Genomic DNA, 27,673 nt, shown 5'->3' with positions numbered 1-27,673 from the left:
TGGGAGCAATAAAATAAATCAAATAGCTAGCTAATCAATGTCCTGTCCACTCAGATATTGCCCACTTAAGGGCCTCAATCTGCTTCCACTGTCTTAATATACTGAACATGGGATTGCTGCACTTTTTTCCCACCCAAGTTGTTGAAAACAGTGAACAGGGTTCCACCCTCTGGTGGTGTTATTTGCACATTGGTGGCACCCTAACCCTCCCTTGGTCACTTACTGTCTCGGATGCCTAATTCCTCCTTGATCAGGAGGAATTGCCTACCTCTAGCGTCTGTGACATATCACTTTGTGGAACTGCTATCCTGTACAATACTGAATTTGGGTGTTGTTGGGACTGCAAAAACTCTCTCCCAATGGTGCTCGCCTTTATTTCTCAGTACATAAGTTGTACATTAGCTTCAGATGAGGGAAGCAGTTATAAATAAGGTTGCTCTGAAGATGCATTGTTGTGCTGCTAGCTTCATGGAATTGGCATTTTGCTGTTTGCCTCACAACTGTATATTGGATGTTTTCAACTTGTATTTATGACATAGATGTGAACCAAGCCCACTGCAATATTTAAGCCCAGTAATTAGAAGAGTAAGTGCTTTTTTTTTTAACAATGTGATAATTATTCATTACTGCCAGTAAACTTCAGGGACTGAAAATCATCTTAACTCTTAATACTTCAGATATTTAATTTTTCCTTAAGATTCTAAAAATGTCAAACCATGTTGCTCTTTTTCCATCTATTCTTTATCCAGACTTCCTTTTCTTTCTGTACCTGAATTCACCTTCTTCAATCATTCATTTCCAATCCTTAAATGTCCAGTTAGTTATTCTGTTCTGTCAGGTTTTGGATGACCTGTTTCCTTTTATCAGCTGTCACTTTCAGCATCGTGTAGGATAAGACATTTTGAGCTGAAAGATGAATGGGTACATCAACTAACAGCAGATGATATTAGATGCTGTACAACAGCAGAATTCTGGCCCAACACCTGTCTGTCTGATGGCTGACTTAGGAGTTCAGCATGTGATCATTATAAAGATTTGAACTGATTTTTTTTGTTTTTGGCTCGATTTTCTGGCTTCATATAGTGTTGCATTGAAAACAGTGTGTAAAGGTGGAGGAATTTTGTGATCCTAGCCTAATTAGTGTTTGGTTCCATGATCTTGGACTGAATTCTACTTGAAAATAAATTTGAGCACTCGTCTTTACGTCTGATTTTTTTCTTTGCAGACAGCTGCAGAAGAGGATTTGCTGGAAGTAGATGATGGCACTTCAAGTGTTTCAGGTGCTGGATCTGGACCAGACTTCAACTACCTCTTGAACATGCCTCTTTGGGCACTTACAAAGGAGAAAGTAGAAGAACTACTAAAACAGAGGGATGGAAAAGTAATGTACTGACTCCTCTTATCTTTATACTTGCAGGCCTGTGTCTTGGAATACTGTGCCAAACAATCTTTTGTGTGTTATAGGGAAAGGAGCTTGATGATCTGAAGAGAAAAAGTGCTCATGATCTTTGGAAAGATGATCTTGCTGCATTTATCGAAGAACTTGATGTAAGTATAACAAAATCAAGCCTACTAATATGCATTCCTTATTTCAAAAAAGCTTAAACCAAGATTTATTCATCTTACAAAAAACTTCTTCCAACTTCTTCCAATTATTTGTGATTAAAAGATTAAACAAGGGGGTGAGTATTTTAAAGATCCAACTGTAACAATTTAAAATGTGGTAAAACCACCAGAAATGCCTAATGGCACTATTTAGACATTCGTGACATTTAATGTATTGCCTTGCCATTCCCTCACATTCAAAATGATAGACTCCACTGAAGAACATCGTGGGCCAAAGGGCCTGTCCTATGCTGTACTGTTCTATGTTCTTAACTCCGGTAAAAGAGTGTTTCAATGGAAAAGAGGCGTGGCCAATCTTGAAGCAGAAATCTGGAATTGATAATTGTTGTGAATTTTCAACGTCTATAATCCTATAATGGCAATGCATCAAATGTTTGCTAAGTATGAGCTGCAAACTCTTGAAGTCAAATTGTAAAACTAATCATAATTGAAATATTTCAACTAATTTAGGAGTTTGTGAAATACATACATTTTTCATGACTTTGCTTCCAATTCCATGTAATATCATGCGCTTGTAAGGAGTGCAGGAAAGTTTTCCATGAATATGGATATTAGAGAAAAGTGCATAACTTCAGTAAAAGAAATTTATCAAAGATCTGCCCAAAGATGGTTCGTGGAAAGTAAATGTCATTTTCTTTCATTGCATAAAGAAACCTCTGCACAGAAAATAAAGAAGCAAATTTTTACTGAAATAAATAATGTTGTGGATTTTGCTTTGAATAAGAATTAGTCTGTAACCAAAGCTATATACCTATAGAGACACTCTAATGAAGCTTGAGCTCAGACCAGAGGGAAAGAACAGTGTAACACATGAATTAAAATCTAATGAGATTGGAATATTGTTAATTTGCAGTTAAAATCAGCTGATTTCTGAATGGAATTTTAACTTCAAATGTAAAGTAGTTTCAATTAATATGATCTGTTTCTCAATGTTAATGCAGCGTGTTGAAGCCCAAGAGAGAGAGGATATTCTGGCGGGATCGTTTGGTAAGACCATTAAGGGCAAGGTTGGTAAACCAAAAATTAAAAAGCTACAACTTGAAGAAACTCTACCCTCAGTCCATGGAAGAAGAATTGAACCAATCATCAGCCTTGCAATGAAGGCAGATGCCACAAAAAAGATGATCAAGAAAAAAGGAAAGGCAAGTTGAAGTACAGGGCGGAATATATTTTGTTTTATTTGGAGAATGTTGGGCATTTTTGTTCTTGATTTATTTCTGCATTTGGGTAAGTCTTTTGAATTATTAAAAAGATGTGGTTACAATATAGATATAAAATTGCATTGTGTTTGAGTTTAATGAAATAAAAGCAACATGAGTTGGATGATTCAGCCATCCTTTTGCTTAAATGTACTTCCCATGAATAAATACTTTGTACATAGCAATATGAAAGAAGACTTTTTACCCCATGTTTAACTGGATTATTCAAAACTAGTTCTGCTGCCTGCTTTATCAGATAGTCTTAATTTTTCTCCACTCCAAATATTTATCAAATCCCCACTTAAAATATGCAATGGTCCAGCTAAAGAATTTCATTCTTGAACAATCCTCAAGCAAAAAAAGTTTCATGGCCACACCCATCCCTACTTCTAATTTTTTAAACTCTACTTATTTTTATATTTTTAAAAATTCTAATGAAGTCTGGGCAACCTTTCTGCTTCAGTGGAAATACCAAATATCTTTGCTATACACATAATGGATTTTCTATGATTGGGTGTTAATTATGGCTTGACCCTGAGATTCCCACACCTGAAGAAGGACACGAGACACCAGCTATTACGATATAAGAATTAATGCCATTGGGACTCTGCAGGATTTCCTATATGACAGGCTGATTTTAATTATTTCTTTCTTTGATTTGAATTTTAGGATTTTTTAAATCTTAGTTCCAATGCCAGGCTATATTCCACCCTCAGTCTAAATTAAATCTCCCTGCATGACTACTGTTCTATTATTTGCCCCACGGAGCTCATTGTAGTGCAGTGCAGCTCTTACTTAACATGGAATCATTTTTGTTTTGTTCCCTTTTTCCAATATTTTCTCAGGTGCACTTTTAAATTCCAACTGTCTTTAACCCTGCACTCATGACACTTCCACAGCTACTGACCTGCTCAACCATGCCATAGTTCCCATTAATTCCATTACACTCCCTTACCATATATATAGGTTTTGGAGTAGATTTGTAGCTCGGGTTGTCGGTGTTGAGGTTGGTTGGAGCAACAAACCAGCTCGGCGATATATGAGATAACCTTACCCTTTGTTGTGGCTCTCGTGTTTGTTCAGTTAAGTTTGCAGTGGTTTTCATTTCATCTTCTGCTCTGTTCCCTCTTGTGTTGCCAAGGCTGTATTCTTGGACTCTTTCTATTTCTTGCCTGCATGCTATCCTCAGCAATATCATCCGAAACTGCAGCATCAGATTCCAAGTGTATGTTGAGATCCAACTGTACCTCAGCACCACCTGACTTAATTCTTCCATTGTTTCTGAATTGTTAGACTGCTTGTCTGATGTCCTATGTTGGATGAGGAGAATTTTTCTCTCAACTAAATATTAGAAAAGGGGAAACCATTTTCTTTGATCCCTACCAAAAGCTCTGTTCCCTGGCTGCTTAGTCTATCCCATCAGTTGCTGAAACCTTCATTGTGCCTTAATTACTGTTAAACCTGATTGTTCCAATGCACTCTTGACTGGCCTCCCATATTCTACCCTCCATAAACATGAGGTCAACCAAAGCTCTGTCACCCATGTCCTAACTCTCCCCACTCCCTTATCACCCATCTGCTTCCTGAGTTACATTTGCTCTTAGTCAAGCAGCTCCTTGATTTTCTTAAAATTTGCATGCTTGATTTCAAATCGCTCCCCGTCTTGTCTCCCCGTTCCTGTGGCGTTTTCCAGTCCAACATCCCCTCAAATGTATGTGCTCCCATCAGTCGTTGTGGTCTTGCTAAAATCTCCAATTTTAGTCACTGCACATTCATCTTCAGTTGCCCGTGTACTACCTTTGAAATTCATTTTTCTGCTTCTGCCTCTTTGCTTCTCTGAAGTTCTCCTTGATCAACTGTCCTCTAATCTCCTGTGGCTCGGTTTTATTTTGTTCCTGTGAAATGTGTTGAGACATTTCACTATGCTAAAGGTACCATATAAAATAAAGTGGTTATGTTTGATGCCACCCTTGCTGTTTCGAAACCTCTTCTGGTGTCAAAAGCAAATTTAAACTTATTGTCTATTTTTGATTCCTAGTCATTTGTATGTATGTGTGAATGAGAACAAGAGTGGATTCAGTTTGTGTCTTTGGCTCACTTTCCAATTCTTTTCCAGTCTGAGCAATATCCATTCTTTGTTGCTATCAATTAATGTCAAAAAAGTCTACTGCTGCAATTCCTTTCATTTGCCTGAAGTTTTAAAACATCTATTCAAATCTTTTCTGGAAACCCATATATAAGACACCTACAGCGTTTTCCAAATTTATAGAATGAATCATTTTCATAATTTCTATCAAATTTGTCATGTACAATCTGCCTTAAACACCGTATGTGGCAGTACTTCATTGTCATGTCATTGAAGAAAATAAATTTTCGGTTCCTCTAATGGCATTGTTATAGAGTGTATTTCATTAAAAGAAAATCTTTGTAGCATTAGTGGGCTGTGACATTGCTGATTCTTAGTAATCATTAATTATTATTTTCAGTGTGATGCAGATGCAATAAAACTGGAATTTGATGAAGAAGTTGGGGCAGGCATTGGTGAAGGAAATGGAGGAGAAATATTGAATGCAAGTGAACCCAAAATCAAAGCTCCACGACTGAAGAAAGAAAAGAAGGAACCTGGTGTGTAAACACTAATTAGAATATTCACCACTTTATCTTGTTTGCTTAAAACTTTATTAACCAGAGTCTATAATAATTAATTCAAAAAATCCAGCAAAAACAAAATAGTGCAAATGCTGGAAATCTGAATTACTTAGCAGGTGTGCATCTGTGGAGAGAGAAAGTTAACATTTCAAATGATAGCCATTCAATAGAACTGCCAAAAGTTAAATCTGCAACAGATTCTATGCAAGTGCAGAAGCACAAAACAGGGAAGGGGAGATGGAACAGAAGAGATGGCCTATGGAAGAGAAAAATGACAACTGGCAAAAGGGCTGATGTTGCATGCTTATCTGGTGCAAGTGGAGAAACAAAAGATGTGTAGAGAATGTGTAAATGGGAATAACAATCCTTATCAATAGCTGATGCTTGGGGGAGAAAATGCGCTCAAACATCAGCTGTCATTAGTGTTGAGGCTGGAGTTATGGAAAATTGCCCATTTGAGAAATGATCTACAGGATGCTGTTTCTCGAGTTCACTGGAACATTGTAGGAGGCTGTTTCTAAAAATAAAAGCATGGGGCAACAAATTATAAGAATAAGGAACCAGGAGATCCAAATCAAGCTAGTAGATTGAATGGCAGTGTCCTGCAAATCAGTCACCCAATCTACATATCTCCCCAATGTAGAGGAGAACCATATTGGGAGCAATGAGTACGTTGATTTAAAAAAATGCAAAGTAAACCACTGTTTTAACTAAAAGAAGTGCTTGGAGATCCAGGGCAGTGGAAAGAAGGATGTAAAAGGAAAGGCTTTTACTACTAATGCATTTGTATGGGTAATGTCATCGGTAATAGAGAGGGTATAGGACATGATTCAAGAGTGGACCAGGTTATCGTTTAGGAAACATCCCTTCAGAACTTTCAAAGAGGAGGGAAAAGGGCTTGGTTCGGTGGTAGCAGTATGCTGACGGTAACAGAAGTGGCAGAAAATGATCAATGTCCAGTGTTCAGTGGGGCTAAGATGAGGGAGAGGAAAACTCTGTTAACATTCTGTGAGAAGTGGTTAGAAGAGAAGTGTAGGGCATTGGATGGACATGATTGAGGATCCTGCCAACCATGGTGGAAGCAAATCCTTAGTAGGGTGAAAAGTCACCTGACCAGTCTCTTCCTACCCATGTCTTCTGCTCTATTGTTAATAAAAATGTTGCACTTCAAGTTGTCATCCTATACAGTTGTCAGATTTAGCTTGGGTTTCATGGTCATCTCTTTCGTGTGTCTAAGTAACATATTGTGATCTTAAGCAATTCAGTTCGAAAGGTAAGGCCTGATTTATATTTGGACAAGGATTTGAAAGTAAATTATGACTACACACAAAAACCTACAGTGTGAAAACAAGTATAACTGGAGTCAATGGGAATTGGGGAGAAACTCTCCGATGGTTGGAGTCATACCTGGCATGTAGAAAGATGGTTGTAGTTGTTGAAGGTCCATCATCTCAGCTCCAAGACACCTCTGTCCTAACTCCACAGATACTCAAGCAGTCCATGTTCAAATGCGTGACTGGACTATATCCAGGCTTGGGCTGAAAGATGGCAAGTAACATTTATGCCATGTAATTGCTAGTCATTGACCGTCACCAATAAGGGACAATCTAACAACTGCCTTTTGACATTCACTGGCGCTACCATCATTGAATTTTCTCTCTATCAACATCCTGAAGGTCACCATGGACCAGAAATTGACCTGGACTTACTATATAAAGATAGTGGCTACAAGAGCAGATCAAAGGCTAGGAATACTGCAGTCAGTAACTCACTACCTAATTCTCCAAAGCCTTTCCACTGTGGACAAACCACAAGTCAAGAGTGTCATGGAATACTCCCTGCTTATCTGATAAGTGCAGCTCCAACAACATTCAAGAAGCTTAATATTATCCAGGGCAAAGCAACCTACTTGATTGGCACTACATCCACGAACATTCAGTTCCTCCACTTCAGTTGTGGCAATCACAAGATGCACTGCAGAAATTTGCCAAAGATCCTTAGCCAGTACTTTCTAAACCTGCAGCCAATTCCATCTAGAAGGACAAGGGCATCAGGTGCATGGGAATACCACCACTTGCAAGCCACTCAGCATCCTGACTTGGAAATGTTGCCATTCCTTCACTGTCGCTGGATCAAAATTCTGGAATTCTCTCACCTAATTGTGGTTCTACCTACATCACCTGGGCTGAAGAAGTTCAAAAAGGCAGCTCATAACCACCAACTTCTCAAGGGGACAGACAATAAATGCTGGCCCAGCCGGCGACTTCCATATCCCGAGAGTAAAAAAATAAATTTTAGAGGGTGTTTGTAACTGAAAATATTTAGTTTAGTTGGTGATTTAAAATATAAACTGATTGCAGTTACAGCTTGTACTGATACTTTGTGCGTGCACAGGGCATCTGAAAAATTTGTGCCAGATATCTTTGTTTTATGTTACTGTAGAAACCTGGCTTGCAAAATGTCAAAAATTATAGTATTTAGATCATTTTGTTGTGATTATAAAGTACATTTCCTTATGGCATACATTTGATTAATTCACAGGTGTCAGAGCAAGGAAAACGCCACAGAGTTCCAAATCCAATGTCAAGAAAGGAAAGAAGAAAAATCCCTGGTCTGATTCAGAATCCAAATCAGATGATGACCTAGAAGAACCTGACTTAACTTTCATTCCAAGAGAAATCACACCTCGAAGAGCTGCAGGTTGTTAATAACATTAATTACCTAATGTATACGATTTAATCAGTCTGCTGGATGTAAAGATATGTATATAAAATTAACCATGGCAGGCTGAACATGGATCCTAATCAGAAAAAGCGTACAGACCAAAATGTTAATTTTAAGGATCTTTGAGAGATAGTGATGCTCTTCAGGAGCAGAAGTTTACATATAATGTTCAGGACTCTAGCAGTGGGTGGCAGGTTTGATGATGGGTGTAAAATGCATTCCCAACCCGTATGTAGACTTGCCTTGAAAATAAAAAGAAACAGAATTGCAAAACACGGATAGTATCTCTTCAATAAGTGAAAACATGCTAGTTTCTTGAATAGGAACCAAAATGCCGAACTGTTACATGAAACGTGCGGGCAAAATGGTGGCGCAATGCTGCCTCATGGTGCCAGGGATCTGTTCCAATTCCACCCTCTGGTGACTTTCTCTGTTTGCATATTCTCCCCGTGTCTGTGTGGGTTTCCTTCGGGTGCTCCGGTTTCCTCCCGTAGTCCAAAGATGTGCAGGTAAGGTGGATTGGCCATGCTAAATTGCCCATAGTATCCAGGGATATGCAGGCTAGTGGGTTAGCTGTGGGAAATGCAGGGTTACAGGGACGGGGTAGAGGGTGGGTCTGGATGGCACATTCTTTGGATGGTTGGTGTTGACTCGGTGAGTCGAATGACCTGCTTTCATACTGTAGGGATTCTATGAAACATTAATGCACATTTTTGTCTTTTTCCAATGTTGAGATGGTGTGAAGTCATGGAGGAACTGAAACCAAGGGCTAGAATTTTAAAATTATGCATTCCTTGTATAGGAACCAATATAGATTAGCAACCACATGGGTGAAGATGAATGGAACTTGGTACAGGTTAGGGTATAGGCTGTAAAGTTTTAGGTGGCCTCACGTTTGCAGAGAGGATAATGTTGAAAACCAGCCAGGGGTGTGTTGGAATATAATAGAATCGTGAAATTCGTATGAAGGAGGAGAAGGACATTGTGCCATGGTGTCCACAACAACTTTCTGCAATAGGAACTCAACCTTTCCAGTTTTAATTTTGCACCAACCGGGAATGAACAATTATTGCAGTTTACCCATGGGTTCTTTGAATGTTTACCATTGTCTTTTCGCTATCATTCCTTTTTAGGTAATGTTCCTCAATAGCCAACTCAAGTCCCTTATCATTATAGTTTGGTCTTTTTAGATTCAGGAACATAGTTTGAGAATGAGCTACATCGTTCTCCATCTTGATGAAGAATTTCGCCTTATTATGGTCACTTGTTCCCAAGAGGCTTACCCAACCAGATGGCCAATAATTCCTTTCTCATTGCACAGTGCCCAGTCTAGGACCTGTTCTCTAGTTAGCTTCTCAAAGTGTTAGTCCAGAAAACCATTCCTTAAACACTCCAGGAATTCCTTCTGTACGTATTGTTACTTACTTAATTTGCCCAATCTGTATGAAGATTAAAGTCACCCATAATTGCAGATGTTCGTCCATTACATGCGTCTCTAGTTTCCAGTTTAATGCCATTCCCAACATGTCCCCTGCAGATTGGGGGTTCATATACAAACCTCACTAATCTTTTTTGCTCCTTGGTGTTTCTCAGCTCTACCCACACAGATTTCACATTGACAGAGCTAATATCACTATTCATTAATTCACTATTGTATTAGTTTCCACTTTAACCAGTAATGCAACTACACTGCCTTTTCCTTTTTGTTTGACCTGCCCAAATACTGAATAACCCTTTACATTCAGTTCCCACCTTTGGTGTCCTTGCCACCATATCTCCATAATCCCGACTATAATCCTATCTATTTACACATTTAATTCATCCACTCTGTGAATGCTCTGTGCATTAAGATACAAAGCCTTAAGGCTTGTCTTTTTAATGTTACTTGTTCCATTACCATTATTGTTCACTGTGGCCCTGTTTGATCCTGGCCATTGATTTCTCTGCCTGTTACTTTTTAAATTCCCCTTCATGTATTTTGTTGTTCATTCCCCTTCCTCTTGTGCTTTGCATTGGTTCCTATGCCCCTGCCATTTTAAAGTCTCCCAACTAGCAGATTTTCCATCGAGAACATCAGTCCCAATCCTGCCAAGGTGTAATCCCTCCAGTTTGTACTGGTCCCACCTCTTCAGCACCGATTGCAATTCCCCAAGAGTTTGAAGTCTTCCCTGTTGCATCTCATCAGCCACATATTCATCTGATATATCCTACTTGTCTACTCTGACTAGCGTGTGGCACTGATGGTAATTTTGAGATCAGTACAGTTTTGAAGATCTACTTTTCAATTTACTTCCTAACTCCCTTCTAGGACGTCTGGGACTTTTGATCTGTTTTGTTTGTGTCAGTGTGTACCACAACCACTGACTGTTTGCCCTCCCCTTCCAGAATGTCCCATAGCCATTCGAAACATCCTAGAGCCTAGCTCCAGGGAGGCAACATATCACCCTGGAGTCATGTTTACAACGACAGAAATGCCTATTTATTCCTCTTTAGAATTGAATCTCCTATAACTATTGCATCCACCCCTCCATCCCCCATCCCAGCGAGCTATTACTGGCTATATTCTCCGGAGTATAGCCACAGGAGAGTCCTGCATTGCCTACTTGTCTTCTTTCTCTGCCTGGTGGTCACCTATTCCCTTCCTGCCTGTGGAGTCTTAGCCTGCAGTGTGACCACCTCTCTATCCATATATCCATGTTATGCATGATATTCTACCTTGCAGATGCTCACAGCCAATGCTCCAGCTCCAGAACGCAGACTTCCAGGTGCTGTAGCTGTAGACAGTCCCTGCACACATGCAGGCCTCGGCCTACCACATAGACCAAGAAGAGTGCTGTACAGCTTTGCATTCTCCTGCCATTGCTTCCCCTTTTTAATTAAACCTTTTGGAAATATCAGTTACTCTAACATCCCTATTCCCTGGTTCTTCTTACCTTGGAATAGTCTTCAAATTATAAACCAAAAGTAAAAGCAAAATGTACCTCTTACCCCTTATACTGAATTCCCACCATGCTCTAAATTCCCAGATACACACGGTCACTCTGGCTGTGTCTCGATCAGGATCTGCTTGCTCCTAAATATTCAAGCTGCAAACCTACTGTTGTCTTACATCTTCTGGAAGCCCAGTTTGTTATCTGTATCTTTCTGGATTCAGCCAGCTTAGTCAGTAGTAGTCCTATCAAGATACTCTTAGTTATGCCTTTTGAAGTCCCCTTCCCTTATTACATCCTGAGCCATTCCTACCCTCCACGCTTCTTTCAAGCGGTGTTCAATATGGTAGGTACTGATTCGCTCAAGGAGTAATGGCAGAAGCTTGTAATTGCTTTCCTTGCCACTGTTTACTACAGGCAATGACATTTAATGGAGTCAATATTGAGAACCTCCAAGACCCTACTTGTCATCTCTGGTGCCTCAGTCAATCTGGGTGCTCTCTGTTTTGATTTCTGTTGGGTAGTTTCACAATGATTCAGCAAAATTGATTGTCTTGCTAGGTCATTTTAGCGGGCAGTTAAGAGTTATTACATTGCTGTGGGTGTGGAATCACATCTAGATTCTACTTCGTAGAAATGACAGATTTCCTTACTTAAAATTAGTTAACCAGACGGATATTTATGACAGTGCAGCAGTCTGGTGAAGACCACTACTGTTGCTAACTTTATATTTTGTATACTGTGTATTTCACCTCCGTGATAGATTAGCTCCAGTTTATGCCAAAGGATCTCATACTCTTTATTATTGACACGAATAGCTGATATTGTGTTTCCCTTTGCACTTCAATCCAGTTTGATTTTGATATGCACTATCCTGCAATAGTGTCTTTCAGTACAGTGGAAACTGGCTTTGAGGTGAATCCAAACATACCTGAATCAGGAAGATCAGTAATGACTGGAGATGTAGCACTGACACATCCATAATTCAGTTTATACTTTTATCATGTTTCCAGACAATTGCAGATCTACAGTTATTTTCTTTCCTTTCCTTCCCCCTCCCCTTTCCCCCTTCTGCATGCATTTTTTTCATCTCTATCTTTTGCTATTTTAAACTGAAGGTCAACAACCTAAAATAGTCTTTTTCTTTCCTAAATCTTGTCATCAGTATTTTCATATTTCAGTATTACCAATGTATATTTTAGATTTCTAGCATATGCTGTATTTTGCTACTATATTGTTTGAGTAGCTTCTATGTTATTGAGGACTTAAGTAACGGAATTCCATAAGAAGACTACTAAAATACAAATGCTATGATACTACTCGTTTTCCAAGTTGGTCTTTTGGAAAGATGTTTGGTATTGAAATTACTAGCAAAGGCTTTATTTCTGTTCTTAATCTAGTGGCAGTCCATAAAATGGCTAATTTCTAGTCCACAACGAATGTAAATTATGAATGTAACATAAGTATAACTTTGTTTCCCTAGCTGAAAAGCCAAAATATACGTTTGATTTCTCTGAAGAAGAAGCAGATGATGATGATGATGATTTGAAAATGAAATCTGAATCTCCAAGTGTGGAAGAAAGGGATGCTGAATTTGTTCCTTCAGACAGTGGGGGGAAGGATGAAGATGATGATTTCTTCTCCATCAAATCCAAGCCATCATTGCAGTCAGTATACAAGCATTATTTTTTTTAAGATTTCAGTTTCACTACACAACCACCACTGATGTTCAGGCAATTGCACTGCAGGGAGAAGGAACAAGGTTGGGCAGAATTCTTCACAATTGTCATGAAATATTGCTTCTGATCCTTTGTTTCAGGCAGGCAGATTTCAAACTAGAAGATACTAATGATGTTTAATTCTGTCAGAATACAAGTGCATTATTTAGTATATGGAATTGTTTTCTAACATTCTTTTGAAGAAAATTTGCTCTGAATGGTTAAGCCTTTCTAACTTCTGTCACAGGTTGCAAACTCGTTCAAGTTCCCACACCAGTGAACGTTTTTACCAGGTTAATTGCTTGCTTGTTTATTTATTTTTGCCAGTTGTTAGTCCGTAAGTTCTTTGGCATTTCCATGTGCCATTTGGACAGTCTGTTGGTCAATCTAACCCCAAACTTGAAAGATCTTGGAGTCCTTCCCACCTGAAACTACAACATGTGCATCCATTGCCTTTCATCATAGCGCTGCAGCCCCACAATCTAAACTCGAGAGAATAGATTTTAACATTATTTCGTATGTTGGAGGAGGAGTTCTAATATACTTTTGCTGACCTACCATGGCCTGAATCTCAACCTTCTGGCTTATTACAGATATTAATTAGAGCTAATATTGGTGTAGAATAAATATTTAGTTATTCATGAGAAGCTTCTGCATTTTCATTTGGGGAACTATTGAAAACATCGTTCCAGAGCAAGTAATGTGCCAGTAAATTAATAGTAATTCCAAACATTCAGCTCAATGGGTCATACTGTGATCGAGACAATTTTATACCAAGAATGATTCAGAAGGTACTCGTTCCAAATTTTCAGTGTCCTATTGTTTTGCTCATCATGTAGCTGTGACAGTTGGATATATTTGATGGTGCTTAGGTTTATTTTTAATGCTCCTCAGTGGAACATGACTCCCAAAGCCCCCCCTCAACGTTACTAATCTCTTAGCTGTTTAAAAAAAAATCTTCTTTTCCATTCGAGTGGATAATTCCATAGTTTCCCACAGTATTGTTTCCTTTTTTACCCAAATACTTTTTCTTATTTACTCACTGGATGTGAGTGTTGCTGGTTGGGCTAGCATTTATTGCCCATCTCTAATTACCCTTTAGAAGGTGGTAGTTAGCTGCCTTCTTGAACCACTGCAATAATATTGCTAGAGAGGGAATTCCAGGATTTTGACCTGATGATAGTGAAGGAACAGTGATATATTTCCAAGTCCGGATGGTGAGAGGCTGGAAGGGAACTAGAGGTGGTAGTGTTCCCGTGCATCTGCTACTTTTGTCCTTCTAGATAGAATTGGTTGTGGGTTTGGAAGTTGCTGTCTCAGGAACCTTAGTGAATGTCTGCAATGCATCTTGTCGATAGTAGCAGCAGTGTGTACAGCAGGTTGATGGATGGAGTGGATGTTTCTGGATGTGACACCAGTCAAACAGGCTGCTTTGTTTGGGATGGTGCCAAGCTTCTTGAATGTTGTTGGAGCTGTACTCCAACATTCACGCACATGGCAAGTATTCCATTACATTCCTCACTTGTGCTTGGTCTTTAGTATTTGTCTTTGTGTCCTCCTCACAGCTTATTTTCCTTCCTAGCCTTGTATTGTCAACCAGCTAACCTGTATAGATCGTAAGTTGCTGAGGTCCCAACGCTGTTCCTTGGGACTCTCCACTATTATACTGTGTTATCCTGAAAATGACCTGACCACTTTTTCTCTGCCCTTTACAAGATTCCTGTTCATAGAATTTGACACACATTTGGCAAGAATTGACAATTGGTGAGCAATGACCCAGATCATCTTGACCAAATACTTGCAGATGTGAAATGTTCACTATTATTGATGCTGCAACAAACTTGATAATTCCAGACAGTTGACCTACGCTGGAACCCCAAATTTCCGATTGGCCAGAAATGGCCTGTCGCAGCCTCCACTGATGATCACTCTGGGATCTGACAGTGCACAAACTTGAACTAAATAAAAAATGAAAGAACTGCAGATGCTGTAAATAAGGAACAAAAGCAGAAGTTGTTGGGAGCTCAGCAGGTCTGGCAGCAGCTGTGAAGAAAAAAAATCAGTTTTGTTCTGAGGAAGGGTCACCAGACCTGAAACGTTAACTCTGATTTTTTTCTTCTCAGATGCTGCCAGACCTGCTAAGCTTCCAGCAACTTCTGTTTTTGTTCACAAACTTGAACTGTTTTACCTGGGGCTGATCTACTTACTTTACTTTTAATTTTTTAAAAAAATACTCTTTAGAGCAGCCAAAGAGCTGCCAAGAGCAGTCCTTTAAATTAGAGGAAGCATCTACACGCTACCTAGCTCATCATTCACTCCCTAACTCCCTGATTCCTTAGTTGTATTGATGTCAATCATGGTGGAGGTGGTGAGGAGATAGCATTGCATTGTTGGGGGTGATTGGAGTTAGAGGGAAGAAATAATTAAAATTTGCCTTCAAAACTCTTGGAAACAATGATTGGAAGACAGTCCTCAAGGGACTTGCCTTCTGTTAACTAGAAATGAGATGACATTTTTGTTCGACTGCACCTTGCATAAATTTTTCATTTCTCTTCGTTGATCTATTCTTCCATCAGGAGAGGAAATTCTTACTGCTATTTTTTTTTAAAAAAAAGCAAAACGTGGTAAAAATGCAGTCCAGTAGCAAAAGTCTCGGCCTCCCTAGGACAGGCTGTTTTATGTGAAGACTTATCAAAACCCAAGTCCACTACATCCTTTGGCACCTTTCCTACCTGACTAGTTGCACCCTCCAAAAATACTGTTTGATGAGCATAATTCCTTGATTTCCTTTCAGAAAGAAGACTGTTTAGTCTGTCTAATCATACTGTTTCTTAAAACAAAGTACATTGAATTACGACCTAATGACTTGGTGAATGTTTTGCCCTGCCTTTTTACAGATCAGTTTAATTTAAAAATTCATCAATTATTTGAAAATTCCTTATGAATGTTTGCCTATGTTAAGTAACTGTGGTCCTAAAGCCCCAAAATCTATCAGGAGTGGAATCACAGAAGTGAATGTTTAATTGGTTTTAAATTTGAGAGGCAGCCATCTAGATCAAAGTTAAACAGGTAGGACTGTGGTCTTTGAGTGAAACCAGAAATTGTAATGGCACTGGAATATTCTAAATGTGACTGATGGACAGTTTAACAGAATAGATAAGAGCATAGGTACAGGGACTGTAGTAGAAATTGAAAACGTGTGCAATGAAGATTGAGAGTCCTTTTTTTTGATATATTCTTTTAGGAAGTTCGGAAGGGTAAGATTAAGTTTAAAACAGTCTGGAATAAACTTGCCGACTGTGTGCACGTGAAGCTTTGTGAACAATACTATACTTGTCCAGCTGCTACATGACTGCTGGAAGCACATCAGGGAGTGATCATAATGCATATATACTCTGGTATTTGCAGCTTCCATGGTTTGAGTCCCTTGCATACCTCCCTGCAATACAGACACTGCTTGCCAGTATATCTGGGTGTGCTTCCATTTCTTGCATAGCAAAGCCTATAACCATGTAAATACCAGACTTTAAGGTGCAAACCGTTACTCCTTACGAAGTACAGTGATACATTCATTTTTACTTCGAGTATTTTCTACTTGTCTGTATGATGGTATACATCCTTGCTACATCTTCTGTCATTGAAAAGGAAGTATTTGTTCACTGCTGATTTGATGGTTTCTAAAGAACATTTAACTAACATCATTTGTGATAAAATTAATATTTAATCATCATGTCATCTACGATTTCTGCAAAAAAGCCAAAATAATTTCTTATTTTGTCTTTGCTTCTTTTTGAGCTGAGCATTTTATTTCCATGATACAATATCCTTATCTCATCCTAGGAATTGATTCCATATTTGCTACTAGATTTGTATTAAATATATTACACTTTAAAACTTGTTAATTGTCTTGAGTTTTTGAATTTTGATAGTTCAAAACATTTCAGTTTCCTACAAATCTGGATTTTATTTTCACTATCTAGTGCCGGGAAGAGTAGTCCACAGCCTACAAAAAATCACGAGGAAGAAAGCTTATTTTCACCATCATATCATGACAGAATAGAAGAAGCAGGTAGGTCAAATGATTGTCAGTGGTAAAATCTGTGAAAGTTTTTTTTTTGTTTTTGCTGGGGGTTCAGGCAATTAGCGTAGATGCATTATGTTGAATAAAGCTAATTCACCTTCTAGTCCGACGTATGATTAGCATTTATATACTGCCTTTTTGGAGTAGTGCAATTTTTGGGCTGCTTTAATATCTGGTCATGTCTCAACATTGTTAGTTAAACATATTTAATTCATACACTAATATTTTAGTTTGCTAAACATTCGGTAGAAGGAGCACAGATGTCAAGAAACATTGGACCAGCCTGGCAAACTGATCATTGAGTAGACTTTTTGAGGAATCCAATATTATGGCCATTTTATTTTACTTGTGTTTTGGTTTTCATAGGCTTAAAATAATTAAGAAATTGCAATGTTTTCAGCAATTATTTGAATAAGTGGGTAACCTAATTTGATATTAAACAACAAATAGATAACAGATGAATTTCAGTCCCTAATCTTGAAATTAGTTGATGTTAGCTAAATGGAATTTAGAGCATGATAATTGGACTCAGCTTGCCTAGGCTACTGAGAAGAATCAGTTTTGATTTTGAGTGTTCATAGAATGGGTGGCAATGATTTGCCAGTGTCTCAGTCACCACAATCTTTACTACTTCATAATATGCTCATTTTAAGCTACTACAGAAAACATCTTTTTCATATCATTACTTGAAATTCACAACTGTATCAAGCTGATTACCAGTAAGTCTTCACTTAAACTTGTAGTTGCATTCCTGAAAATCACAACTTTAAATGAAATGACTTTAAGTGAAGTCTGATTTCCCACAGGAATCAATGTTGAAACATGCAAATAAGATTAAGCAAGTTAATTTTTAAGTGTCAGTATAACCCAAAGAACTGTGGATATTGGAGATCTGAAACAAAAAAAAAATAAATTGCTGGAAAAACTCAACAGATCTGACAGAATCAGTGGAGAGAAAACAGTTAATGTTTCAAGCAGGAACTTCAAACGTTAACTGTTTTTTCTCCGTGGATGCTGCCAGACCTACTGAATTTCTCCAGCAGTTTCTGCTATTAGCTATTAAACATTCAGTTTTTCTTTGATTGTTTCCTAGACTCCCTGTTCCTTAAGCACTCAAATATACTTCTGCCCTCTCCCCAATCCCTCTTTGCCCCTCCTACTCAAAATGTGGAGGCCTTTGTCTCTCACTTGTGCTTCCTGAACTCATCACCTTCCCAGATTTCTGTACCCCAGCCTCCCCTCCTGCCTCTGTTCTTACTTTTGGCTCCAGATCTATTCTTCTCTTTGCTACTGGTTCCACTCCTAGATTCACTTTTGAACATGCAAAGGTTTTGGGTTCCACCTAGTGGCAGACATGAGACAATGCTAGTAGTTCTGAAAGTCCAGCTGCTACTTGTACTGCCCAGCCTCTGCCACTAGATGGATTTCAAAGTACTGCTCAGAAAAGATGAATGTAGGAAGCTTATTTCTATCCCTCTGAAGAAAAGTCACCAGAATCTAAATGTTAACTATGCTTTCTTCCCATAGATACTGCAAGACCTACTGTGTTTTGGCAGCAATTCTCAGTTTTGTTTCAGATCTTCAGCATCCGTAATTCTTTGTTTTAGTTTAGTGCCTATCTCTTATAGTTTCCTCCAGCTTTGCAACACACCTCAAACTCTTCATTCTTCTCCTGCTGGATTCTTGAGCACTTCCTTTTCATTTGGTCGATCTGTGGTCATACTGCAAATTGTCATGGTTCAGCTTCTGGAATTCCATCTCCCAGCTCTTCTATACCTTCAATTCCTCATTTAGCATAGCTTTCTCACCCCATTAAACCTAACTCATTAACCAAATGTTTGGTCACACTTTAGCTGTAGCCCAGTTGGTAGCATGTTCATCTTTAAGTCAGAAGGTTTCATGACCCTCCTCAGAGACTTTATATTTCCACCTTTGACTTCCATCTGTTTGGATAATGTCTCTTTACAAAGTGCTTTTGAATCAGTGCCCATTTTCCTCTGCCTTTGTAAAGTCCCCTTGTCATATTGCGACATTAGAAGCAACTTTTGATGACAAGTTCTCATTATTGAACATGTAAACTTTACCTTCTACTAATTCAAGGTAATGTTTTGTTTTATTTTCTCTTCAGATCTCTTAAAGTCAGACAGTGATGAAGATTCATCGCCAATGTATTCATCTCTCAGCAGTATTAAGAGCTCACATAAGTCTCCTGTCAAATTACAGACACTTCCACCTTCTAAGAAGGGTAAAGAGTTTTTTTTTTAAATTCCTTTCATTTATTATGAAATTAGGGTTTGGAGTATATAGGCCCTAAAGCTCCTATAATTAGAAATAAGGGTGAGGGGATTGGGCCAACAATGGCAGTAGCATTGCTAGAACTACATTCTTTTTGTCACCTTAAAAAACAAGTTCTGACCTAGTCTCATAAAAATCAAAACGCTTGCAGTAAAAGCAGTAATATATTGCAATAGACAGTCCCTCAGCTAAAAAGATGGATTAACATTTTGACCATCAAAATTTAAAAGCTAGAAAAATGAGAGGTGATTTCGTTGAAATGCTTAAACTTTATAGACTGCTTGTCAGGTCACATATTAAAAAGCTGTTACAACTTCCTGAAGAGCCTAGAATGTGGAATTAACATTTTCTAATGCATTCATGGGAGGTGGGCATTGCTACTGGGCCAACATCTATTTCCAGTCCCTTGTTGCCCTTGAGAAGATGGTAGTGAACTGCCTTCTTGAACTTAAGCAGTCTAAATTTGGTAGGTAGATCCTCAATGCCATTAGGGAGGGAATTCCTTGATTTTAACCTAGCAACACTGAAGGAGCAATGGTATATTTCCAAGCCAAGGTGGTGAGTGCTTGATAGGACCTTGCATCGTGGTGTTCCCATGGATTTATTGCACTTGCCCATCTCGATGGTAGTGGTTGAGAGTTTGGAAGGTGCCGTTGAAAGAATCTTTGGTGAATTTGTGTAGTGTGTTGTATACATGGTACGTCCTGCTGCTGCTGAGCGCCAGTGATGGAGAGTGTGGATCTGGTGCCCGTCAAGCAGGCTACTCTGTTTTGGATGATGTCAAGTATCTTGAGTGTTGTCGGAGCTGAACTCATCCAGTCAAGTAGAAAGTATTGCATCACATTTCCTGACTTGTACCTTGAAGATGGTGGACAGGCTTTGGGGCTTGGTCAGGAGATGAGTTACTTGCTGCAGTATTCCTAGCCTCTGACTTGGTCTTGTAATCATTGTGTTTGTATGGCTAGTCTAGTTCAGTTTCTGGTCTGTGGTAGCCTCCAGGATGTTGATCATGAAGAATTCTATGATGGTGATGCTATTGAATGTTGGTTGATGGTTAGATTCTCTCTTGTTGGAGATGGTCATTGCCTGATATATGTATGACGTTTTTAGTTCTATCCCTCTAGAAGTAAAGCAGAGTGCTTGGTTGCTACTTTTTCTAAGATTAACCATTAGCCAACATTTTGCAATTTTAACTGAGTTATCATCTACCCCTGAGCTCTGAGGAAGGGTCACCGGACCCGAAACATTAACTCTGATTTTTCCTTCACAGATAGTGCCAGACCTGCTGAGCTTTTCCAGCAATTTTGTTTGTGTACCATCTACCCCGTCAGCTGCATGTACAAGATGCCTTTGAAGGTGCAGGACATGTTGATAAGGCTGCTGAAAAGTTTAAGCGATATTTTGTATTTTAAATTAAAATATAAAGCCAAAAGATGTGCTAACTCTTTATAAATTTCTGGTTCAGCCACAGTTGAGAAGGGGTGTTAGTTTCTTGCAAAGGGTGCACAGAGGATTTACCAGAATAATAATTTCAGGGATGACTAGCTTCAGTTATATAGAGATTCATTAGAGAAGCTGGAATTACTTGTTTCACAGCAAAACATTTTAGGGATAGAAGATTTCCTTTTTAGCTCTAATTTGCCCTACCCTTTAATTATTCTTCTACCTTGTATGTTTACAAAATTCATTTATAATTTCCTTTTTGCATGACTTTTGTTTGGCTTCCTTTTTGCTTTTCTTCTATTTTCTACATTCAGTTCTAGTGTTCTTTTAAGTCTTGATTTGTGTTTTTATTTCTGAGCTCATCCTGAAAGCTGTTTTGCTACCTAAAATTTTTCGAAGTGCTTTCTCTTTTTGATTCCCATTCTTTTCACCGTACTTTAAAATAAAACCTGATGATGTTCTGCTTGATACTTCCTGAATGCTTCAACCCCATTCCTTTGTTTGCTGTGCTTAATTTTCTGCAACTCAAACTACAACTGCCTTGTCTTTGTTGGACTAATATAAAGATACAGAAAGCTCTTCTGGTCACATTGTAGAAATCCCTCCCTTTCCGTGCCACATGCCAGTAATACTATTTATTTTTGATCACCACAATCACCCATTATTATGGACCCACTGTGTGTCTTTTCTTCTAACTTGTTCATATTTCTTTTACTCAACATTTGCTTTCGAATATTTAGTAATCTGGCTCCCGACAAAGTTAGCGCTCCAGTTTTACTCCTCAGCTGTATCCAGAAAGTTTGAATAATGACTATCTTTATTATGTTTTTGAGTCTTAGATTAACACTGTTCTTCCATTGGCCATCATGTTTCTTCTGTGTCCCACCTTAATACTTGTTCTAATTTTGCTTTCTTGTATAAATGTTTATAATTCAGTCTTCTCTTTCATATCTAGCTACAAAGAAAACACCCACCACTGATAGCACATCCAAACCCAAGCGACCACCTAAACCGAAAAAATCAGAGCATAATGATTCTGACTCTGACTTCGGTTGCGGAATAACAAAAAAAGCAGCACCAGCAAAGCGGAAGCAGGCAGCTAAACCGAAGAAATCAGAATTTGTAGATTCTGATTCAGAATCAGACTTGGGCTCTGGCATGTTAAAGAAATCAGGACCACCAAAAGGTGTGTTTGATGTTTGTATCAATAGAACAGTTCAATATTTTTTCAGTTTACTTTAAAATTTCTTTTTCTGAAAATAATACTGAGGACTTGCATAACAGGTAAAAGTCGAGGAAAGAAGAGAAAACAATCTGGCTCTGAAGATGATGAATATTCTCCTGTGAAGAAGCCTAATAAATCATCAGCAAGCAAGGTTTGTATATTTTGCTATATTACAAAAAAATGGTTTCTCTAGCTCCTTTTCAGAGTTAACTGATACTTAAATCAGCCAAAAAATCTACAAGCAAACAAACAAATAACAGTAAATTTTCAAACAATGATGTGGACCTCAAAGCCAGAATAACCCAGAACAAGCCTATCCGTATAAATATTAACTAAACAAAGTACATTTGTTATGAAAATGGCTGAAATAAAATTTATAAGTGTTGTGTACTAAGTACGTCCCTACAAGAGAGATCATCACCATCTACACTTGATGTTCAGTGGCTTGTCATTGCCAGGTACCCAACCACCAACATTGTGGAAGTCAACAAGAAACTGAACTAGACCAGTCACAAATTATGTTGCTGGATTTTCAGAAAGATTTTTGGAAGTGAATGACTCAGCAAGTAGAATACTCAATTTTGGCAATAATTATACTTTACACTGCCCTGGAAAAGCAGCCTGCATGATCAAGTGCACATGAACTAACTTCAGCATCCTCTCACTCCGCCATCAACAAGCCAGATTTCTTTTTAATTTTTTGTGATATCCACACTCTGAAAGAACACATCCTTCAGGATGTGCTACAACCAATTATAAAAACTTCTTTGGCGGCATTTACAAAAGCTGTGACCACCTCCACCGCCTAGCAGGACATGAGTAGGTGGTAATGGGAACAGTGTGACTTGCAAATTCACCTCTATATCACACACCATCTTGACGTAGGAGTACATCAACATTCCTTAATTGTTTTCAAATCAACATCCAACCTAACAGCATTCCTTTCACCCACTTCAAAGGGGTCCTGTGGCAAAAATCCTTTCTCGTTTTCTCAAGGGGAACTAGAGAATGGGTAGCCTTGCCACTGATGCTCAAGTCCTGACCAATGATATAAACAACAATAAATATGGATGCCTTTCCTTCTCTGTATTTTAATTGCTGCAAATGCACTTGATTGTTATAGTTTTTTCAGTCTCTTATGCGATTTTTATCAGTCAGGCTTTTGGTCATACCTTTCAACTTGCTTTTTTGCAAATTAACTTCTCTGTAGAGAGCAGTACATCTTGCAAGCTATGCAGCACTTCTTTAAATTATGTCTAGAGAATGTAAAACACCTATTCCTTAGCTATTCTTTAAATCCAAGATTATTTTGGGGCATTGTTGCATGAGATATTATTAAAACCAAGCCATTCCTTTCAAAAGTTGTGCTGTTATGAGGAACTCGAAGATCTGGTGAACCTGATGTATTGTTAATGTTAATTGACATAAATATCATTCACTTCTAAATCATCATCCTGTAACTCTCAGTTTGAACATTCTAAAGATGTGCATGAAAGAGCACCACTGTAAGTACATCTTTGTAAGATGCCCACCAAAGCATCCACTGTTTCTGGGATCAGATCCTTAAGTACTCTTGCATGGAAATGATCAGGCCCTAGGGATTTATTCTTTAATCCCATCTGTTTCCACAATGCTGTCTCCCAATAATACAGATTTCCTTCCGTTCCTCCCTCTCACTGAACCCTGAATTGGCCAATATTTTTGGGACATTATTTGTGCCCTACTTTGTAAAGACAGTACCAAATCGTGTATTTAATTGGTCTGTCATCTTTGTTCCCCATTACAACTCGCCCTGTTTCTGACAGTAAGGAACCTACATTCTACATCAAACATTTGTTGGCAGGCAGAAGGCCTTTGTCATCCACAACTCCACATCACTCCACAGACTACTCAGCTACTCGTTGCGAGCCGCATATTCCTTTTTACTTACTCAGCTCATTTGCTGTAAGCTTTCCCCGCTGCTTGAACAGACAACTACGTAAATAATTACAGGTAGTTTGCTTGTTTAAAAAATGCAGCAATCCTTTTACAGTCCTTGGTTTTGAAAACAGTCCTCTCCCTATTTCAGTCCAAAATCAAAATTACAGTAAAACTAATGTGTAAAGGATATTTCTCCTTGTAGCAGAATCTAGAACTAGGGATCACTCTTCCTTTAGGGAAAAAAAGGGGGCTTAAGATAAGACATCATCGCAGAAGTAAGGAGTTTTTTTGTCATGTGTCATCAGTCCTTGGAACACTTCCTCAAAAATATTGGAAGCAGAGTCTTTGAATATTTTTTACAACACGGGTAGGTCAATCCTTGAAACGCAAGGGAATGAAAGGTTATCAGAGGTAGGCAGGTTTATCAATTAATTGGATCTGCCATATCTTCTTCAATGGCACAGCAAACTTGAGAGCCAACTGCAGCTCCTAATTCATATGTTCACAAGCCCAGAGTATTTGACTCAGCAAATTGCAAGGCTTCTTAGATTTTGCTCAATTGCTTCATGATATGAATGGTGGAGCAAGCTCGAGGACCCAAGTGACCTACTGCTCCCAAACAATTTGTTTGTATATCATGTTTCCATATTGATACTCTGAATCTGCCATGTATATTGGGACATAATAACAGCTTACAATACCACCACAAAGATAGTTGTCAGATCTATGGATCCTTGAACACTTGGTTTTTCATTGTGGGCCCTCTCTGAATGGTTGAGATCTGGTTAGAGTTTGCAAAGGATGATAGTAACAAATTTTTCCTAATAATTTTTCCAGCCATTGCTTCATTCTTAATGAAAGCTGATCTTTATTAACGTTTAAGAAAAATTGTTTTATTTAGTGACTTAAATGCATTTCATTATTCTTTTTGACAAACCTGAACTTTGGTTAGATTATCCTACCAGGTGCAGAAGTATTAAGAAGATTATCCAGATGTTGTTATTCCCCACCAGTAAATGGCAGCCCCAGTAAATGGCAGCCTCTGATCTAGCTGGTTGCTCTATCGCTTTGTTCTCCTATTATTAAACCTTATGATTCTTGTTTTTTTTTCAGCAGAACAGTCGTTACTATAGTGGCAGGCATCATTTTTACAGTTTTTTTTAATTGGGAGTGATGGCAGCAAATGTGACTGGTTCCACATCAAACTAAGTCTATCCATTGATAGAATTCCTGGTGGGAAACTTGTCACCTGGCTCCTGGGAGCCTGTCAGGGATTTATTTCTCCTTTCTAGTTCTGTGTTAGGTATTCTGTGTGAAAGAGTTTTTTTCTGGTTGTGTTCCAAATTCTCCCTTCTACTCTTGTATCCTTCGTAGGAATAGCACACATGAACTATCAGCTTAACACTGGAAGAAATGATTAACTTTACTGGGCCTCGGTTTGTGCAATCATGAGTCATTTGATCTGTCAAGCATGTGGCTTGAGGGAACAATTGGAAACCATCTCTGTTCTTTCCCCAAAGCCTCACAAATCATTTTTTGGGAATTTATCCACTTTATGTAGAAGTTACTATGGAATCTGCTTCCACCAATTTTTTTGTATCATGCACTCCAGATCATCATAAAACATATATTAAAAATTTCAACTTCTCTTTGGTTCTTTAGCCAACTGCCTTCAGTCATTGTCCGCTTGCTATCAATACACCTGCCATTCAAAACAGTATCTCCTACTTTGCTCTAAATAAATGCTTCATAACTTCGAACAACTTTATTAAGTATACCATTAATCTCTGATGTATGCTCGTCAAATTTGGAAAAAGTGTTTGCTGCTGTTCTCAGTTCTGGATATGTTTTGCGGTATCAGTTTTACAATCATGTTTATTATGTGGCAGCATATCAGAAGCCTTATTAAAGCCCTCAGCACTGTTTGTATAAACCTTAGTTACTACTTCAAAAAGTCCAATAATGTTTGTCAGACGCAATTCCTTTTAACAAATGAGCATGGTTGCCATTTATCAGTCCATATTTTTCCAAGTGATTAAATGAAGTTAATTATTCTTTTCTTTTGGTTGTGTACAATAGCTGTGATATTGTTATCATAAGGGTTTAACTCTTAGTCTACTTGCATTGTAAACCTGAACAAAGGCCAATATTCAAAAATGTGCCCAGTTGGACAGCTAGCTCAGAGAGCTCGTTGAGTCATGATGGATTGAATGTCCTCCTTCTGTACTTTAATCCCAGAGTAAATCCTAATTAACGCAGGGAAGGGCCTGCTGATCATCCTTTGGCTTACTGCTGGTATGCTACCAAAATATGCGTTTTAATTTGAAGTGACTGAGCTGCTTTATTGTGTGCAGCCACAGATGGTTCTGATAGAGTGAGCACCATGTTAACACATTATCACTGTTGACTGTGAAACAACTGTTTGTAATGCTTTGTTTAAAAGGTACATCTTCTGAACAGTACTCACTCAGCTGGAACACTAGCAAAGTCCCTGAAACACTCTTCAATAAGTGTCTGTAATCTTGTTCTATTAATGCTGATAACATGGTTGAGGCATTAGTAACAACAGTCGTCAAATTAAAATTGAGAGAATTTCTTATTACATTATTTTCAGAGCATGTGATGCTTTCCTGCAGTGACTGGCTAAGGTAAACTCACTACATAAGGGTGAATGTATTCACACTGGTTTTTGATGTCATTTCTGGTTCAATCTGTCACACCTTTTATGAATAATTGAAGATATAGGGACTTGGGGAGAGAAGTGCAGTAAGATTGGTTTTGGATTTCTGTAATAAATAGCTACCAGAGAGACAGTGGGCTAAGTGGGGGAAATATTGTGAAAAGCCCTATAATGCCATTTGTACGTGTACCCACTGATAACAATATTAATCTAACATGCTTTGTGATAGTACTTTTCATTATTTTTGTACAGTGATCCAAATTGCTCATTGCAGCAACAAAAAGGCAAGAGAAAGCAGAAATGCTCAGGCCAAGAATAATATATAAAAAAACTAGGCCTGCAATGGTCCCTTTGTCAGCTATATGTTCTTGATGCAAAATTAATAATCCCTCCTTGAGATGACTCTGTAGGAAATCACTTTTGGTTGTTTGCTTAAGTTAGTTAATGCTGATGCTGGCTGCGTAATGGGCTACAAAATGTCTTGATCTATCTTCCTTCATGAACAGGATATTAGGATTTGTGTGCTAAAGGCATTACTTACCAAATTAAGAATAGGTGTTCCGTAGACACTAAACAGTGGTTATAGCTTTCACAACACTCTTAGCATTAATCTCATTGCTTCAAGACTTGTATTGACAATTTACAGGTTGACTGCATTCAGTATGGGAATCAGGGTGGAGGAATGCTTCCATTCAATTCATAAAACTATTAGTAAATATATTGTTACTCTCTAGATGAAAATACAGTAGCTAATGTTGCAGCTTATGTTAATTCCCGTGCTTCTGCAGTGCTGTTTGAATTAACTATGAGTTTTGATTATGGAGAATTTGCATCATCAGTTCGCAAGTTTTTTTTAAGAATTCACTTATGGGACATGGGCATTACTGTCTGGCCAGTGTTTATTGCCTGTCCCTAGTTGCCTTTGAGAAGGTCGGTGGACAGCTGCCTTGTTGAACCACCATCATTCATGTTCTGTAGGCAGACCCACAATTCCTTTAGGGATGGCTTTCCAAGATTTTGATCTAGTGACACTGAAGGAACGGCTATATATTTCCACATCAGGATGTTGAGTGGCTTGGTAGAGTAGTGTGCGGATTATGGAGTTCCCATGTGTCGGCTGCCCTTGTCCTTCCAGATGGAAGTGGTTGTGGGTTTGAAAGTGCTGTCTAAGGATCTTTGGTGA

At 38.5% G+C, this 27,673-nt stretch overlaps 1 protein-coding gene across 1 annotated transcript in view; it reads left to right on the top strand.

The window, feature by feature from the left end:
- The window catches only part of top2b (DNA topoisomerase II beta), a 162,211-nt gene that overhangs the window by 129,943 nt on the left and 4,595 nt on the right, over positions 1-27,673 (top strand). The window contains exons 26-35 of the mRNA XM_048607571.1: positions 1,226-1,381; positions 1,465-1,548; positions 2,568-2,768; positions 5,312-5,450; positions 8,016-8,174; positions 12,612-12,795; positions 16,827-16,915; positions 19,056-19,172; positions 21,621-21,851; positions 21,950-22,041. Coding sequence (XP_048463528.1) covers positions 1,226-1,381; positions 1,465-1,548; positions 2,568-2,768; positions 5,312-5,450; positions 8,016-8,174; positions 12,612-12,795; positions 16,827-16,915; positions 19,056-19,172; positions 21,621-21,851; positions 21,950-22,041 — 1,452 coding nt within the window. The remainder of the gene's footprint in view (positions 1-1,225; positions 1,382-1,464; positions 1,549-2,567; positions 2,769-5,311; positions 5,451-8,015; positions 8,175-12,611; positions 12,796-16,826; positions 16,916-19,055; positions 19,173-21,620; positions 21,852-21,949; positions 22,042-27,673) is intronic.

This window comes from Rhincodon typus, chromosome 2, assembly GCF_021869965.1.
Source record: "Rhincodon typus isolate 14 chromosome 2, sRhiTyp1.1, whole genome shotgun sequence".
Taxonomy (NCBI): Eukaryota; Metazoa; Chordata; class Chondrichthyes; order Orectolobiformes; family Rhincodontidae; genus Rhincodon; species Rhincodon typus.
Note: the sequence above shows the minus strand (reverse complement) of the source record. Positions and strands in the feature narration are given on the sequence as shown.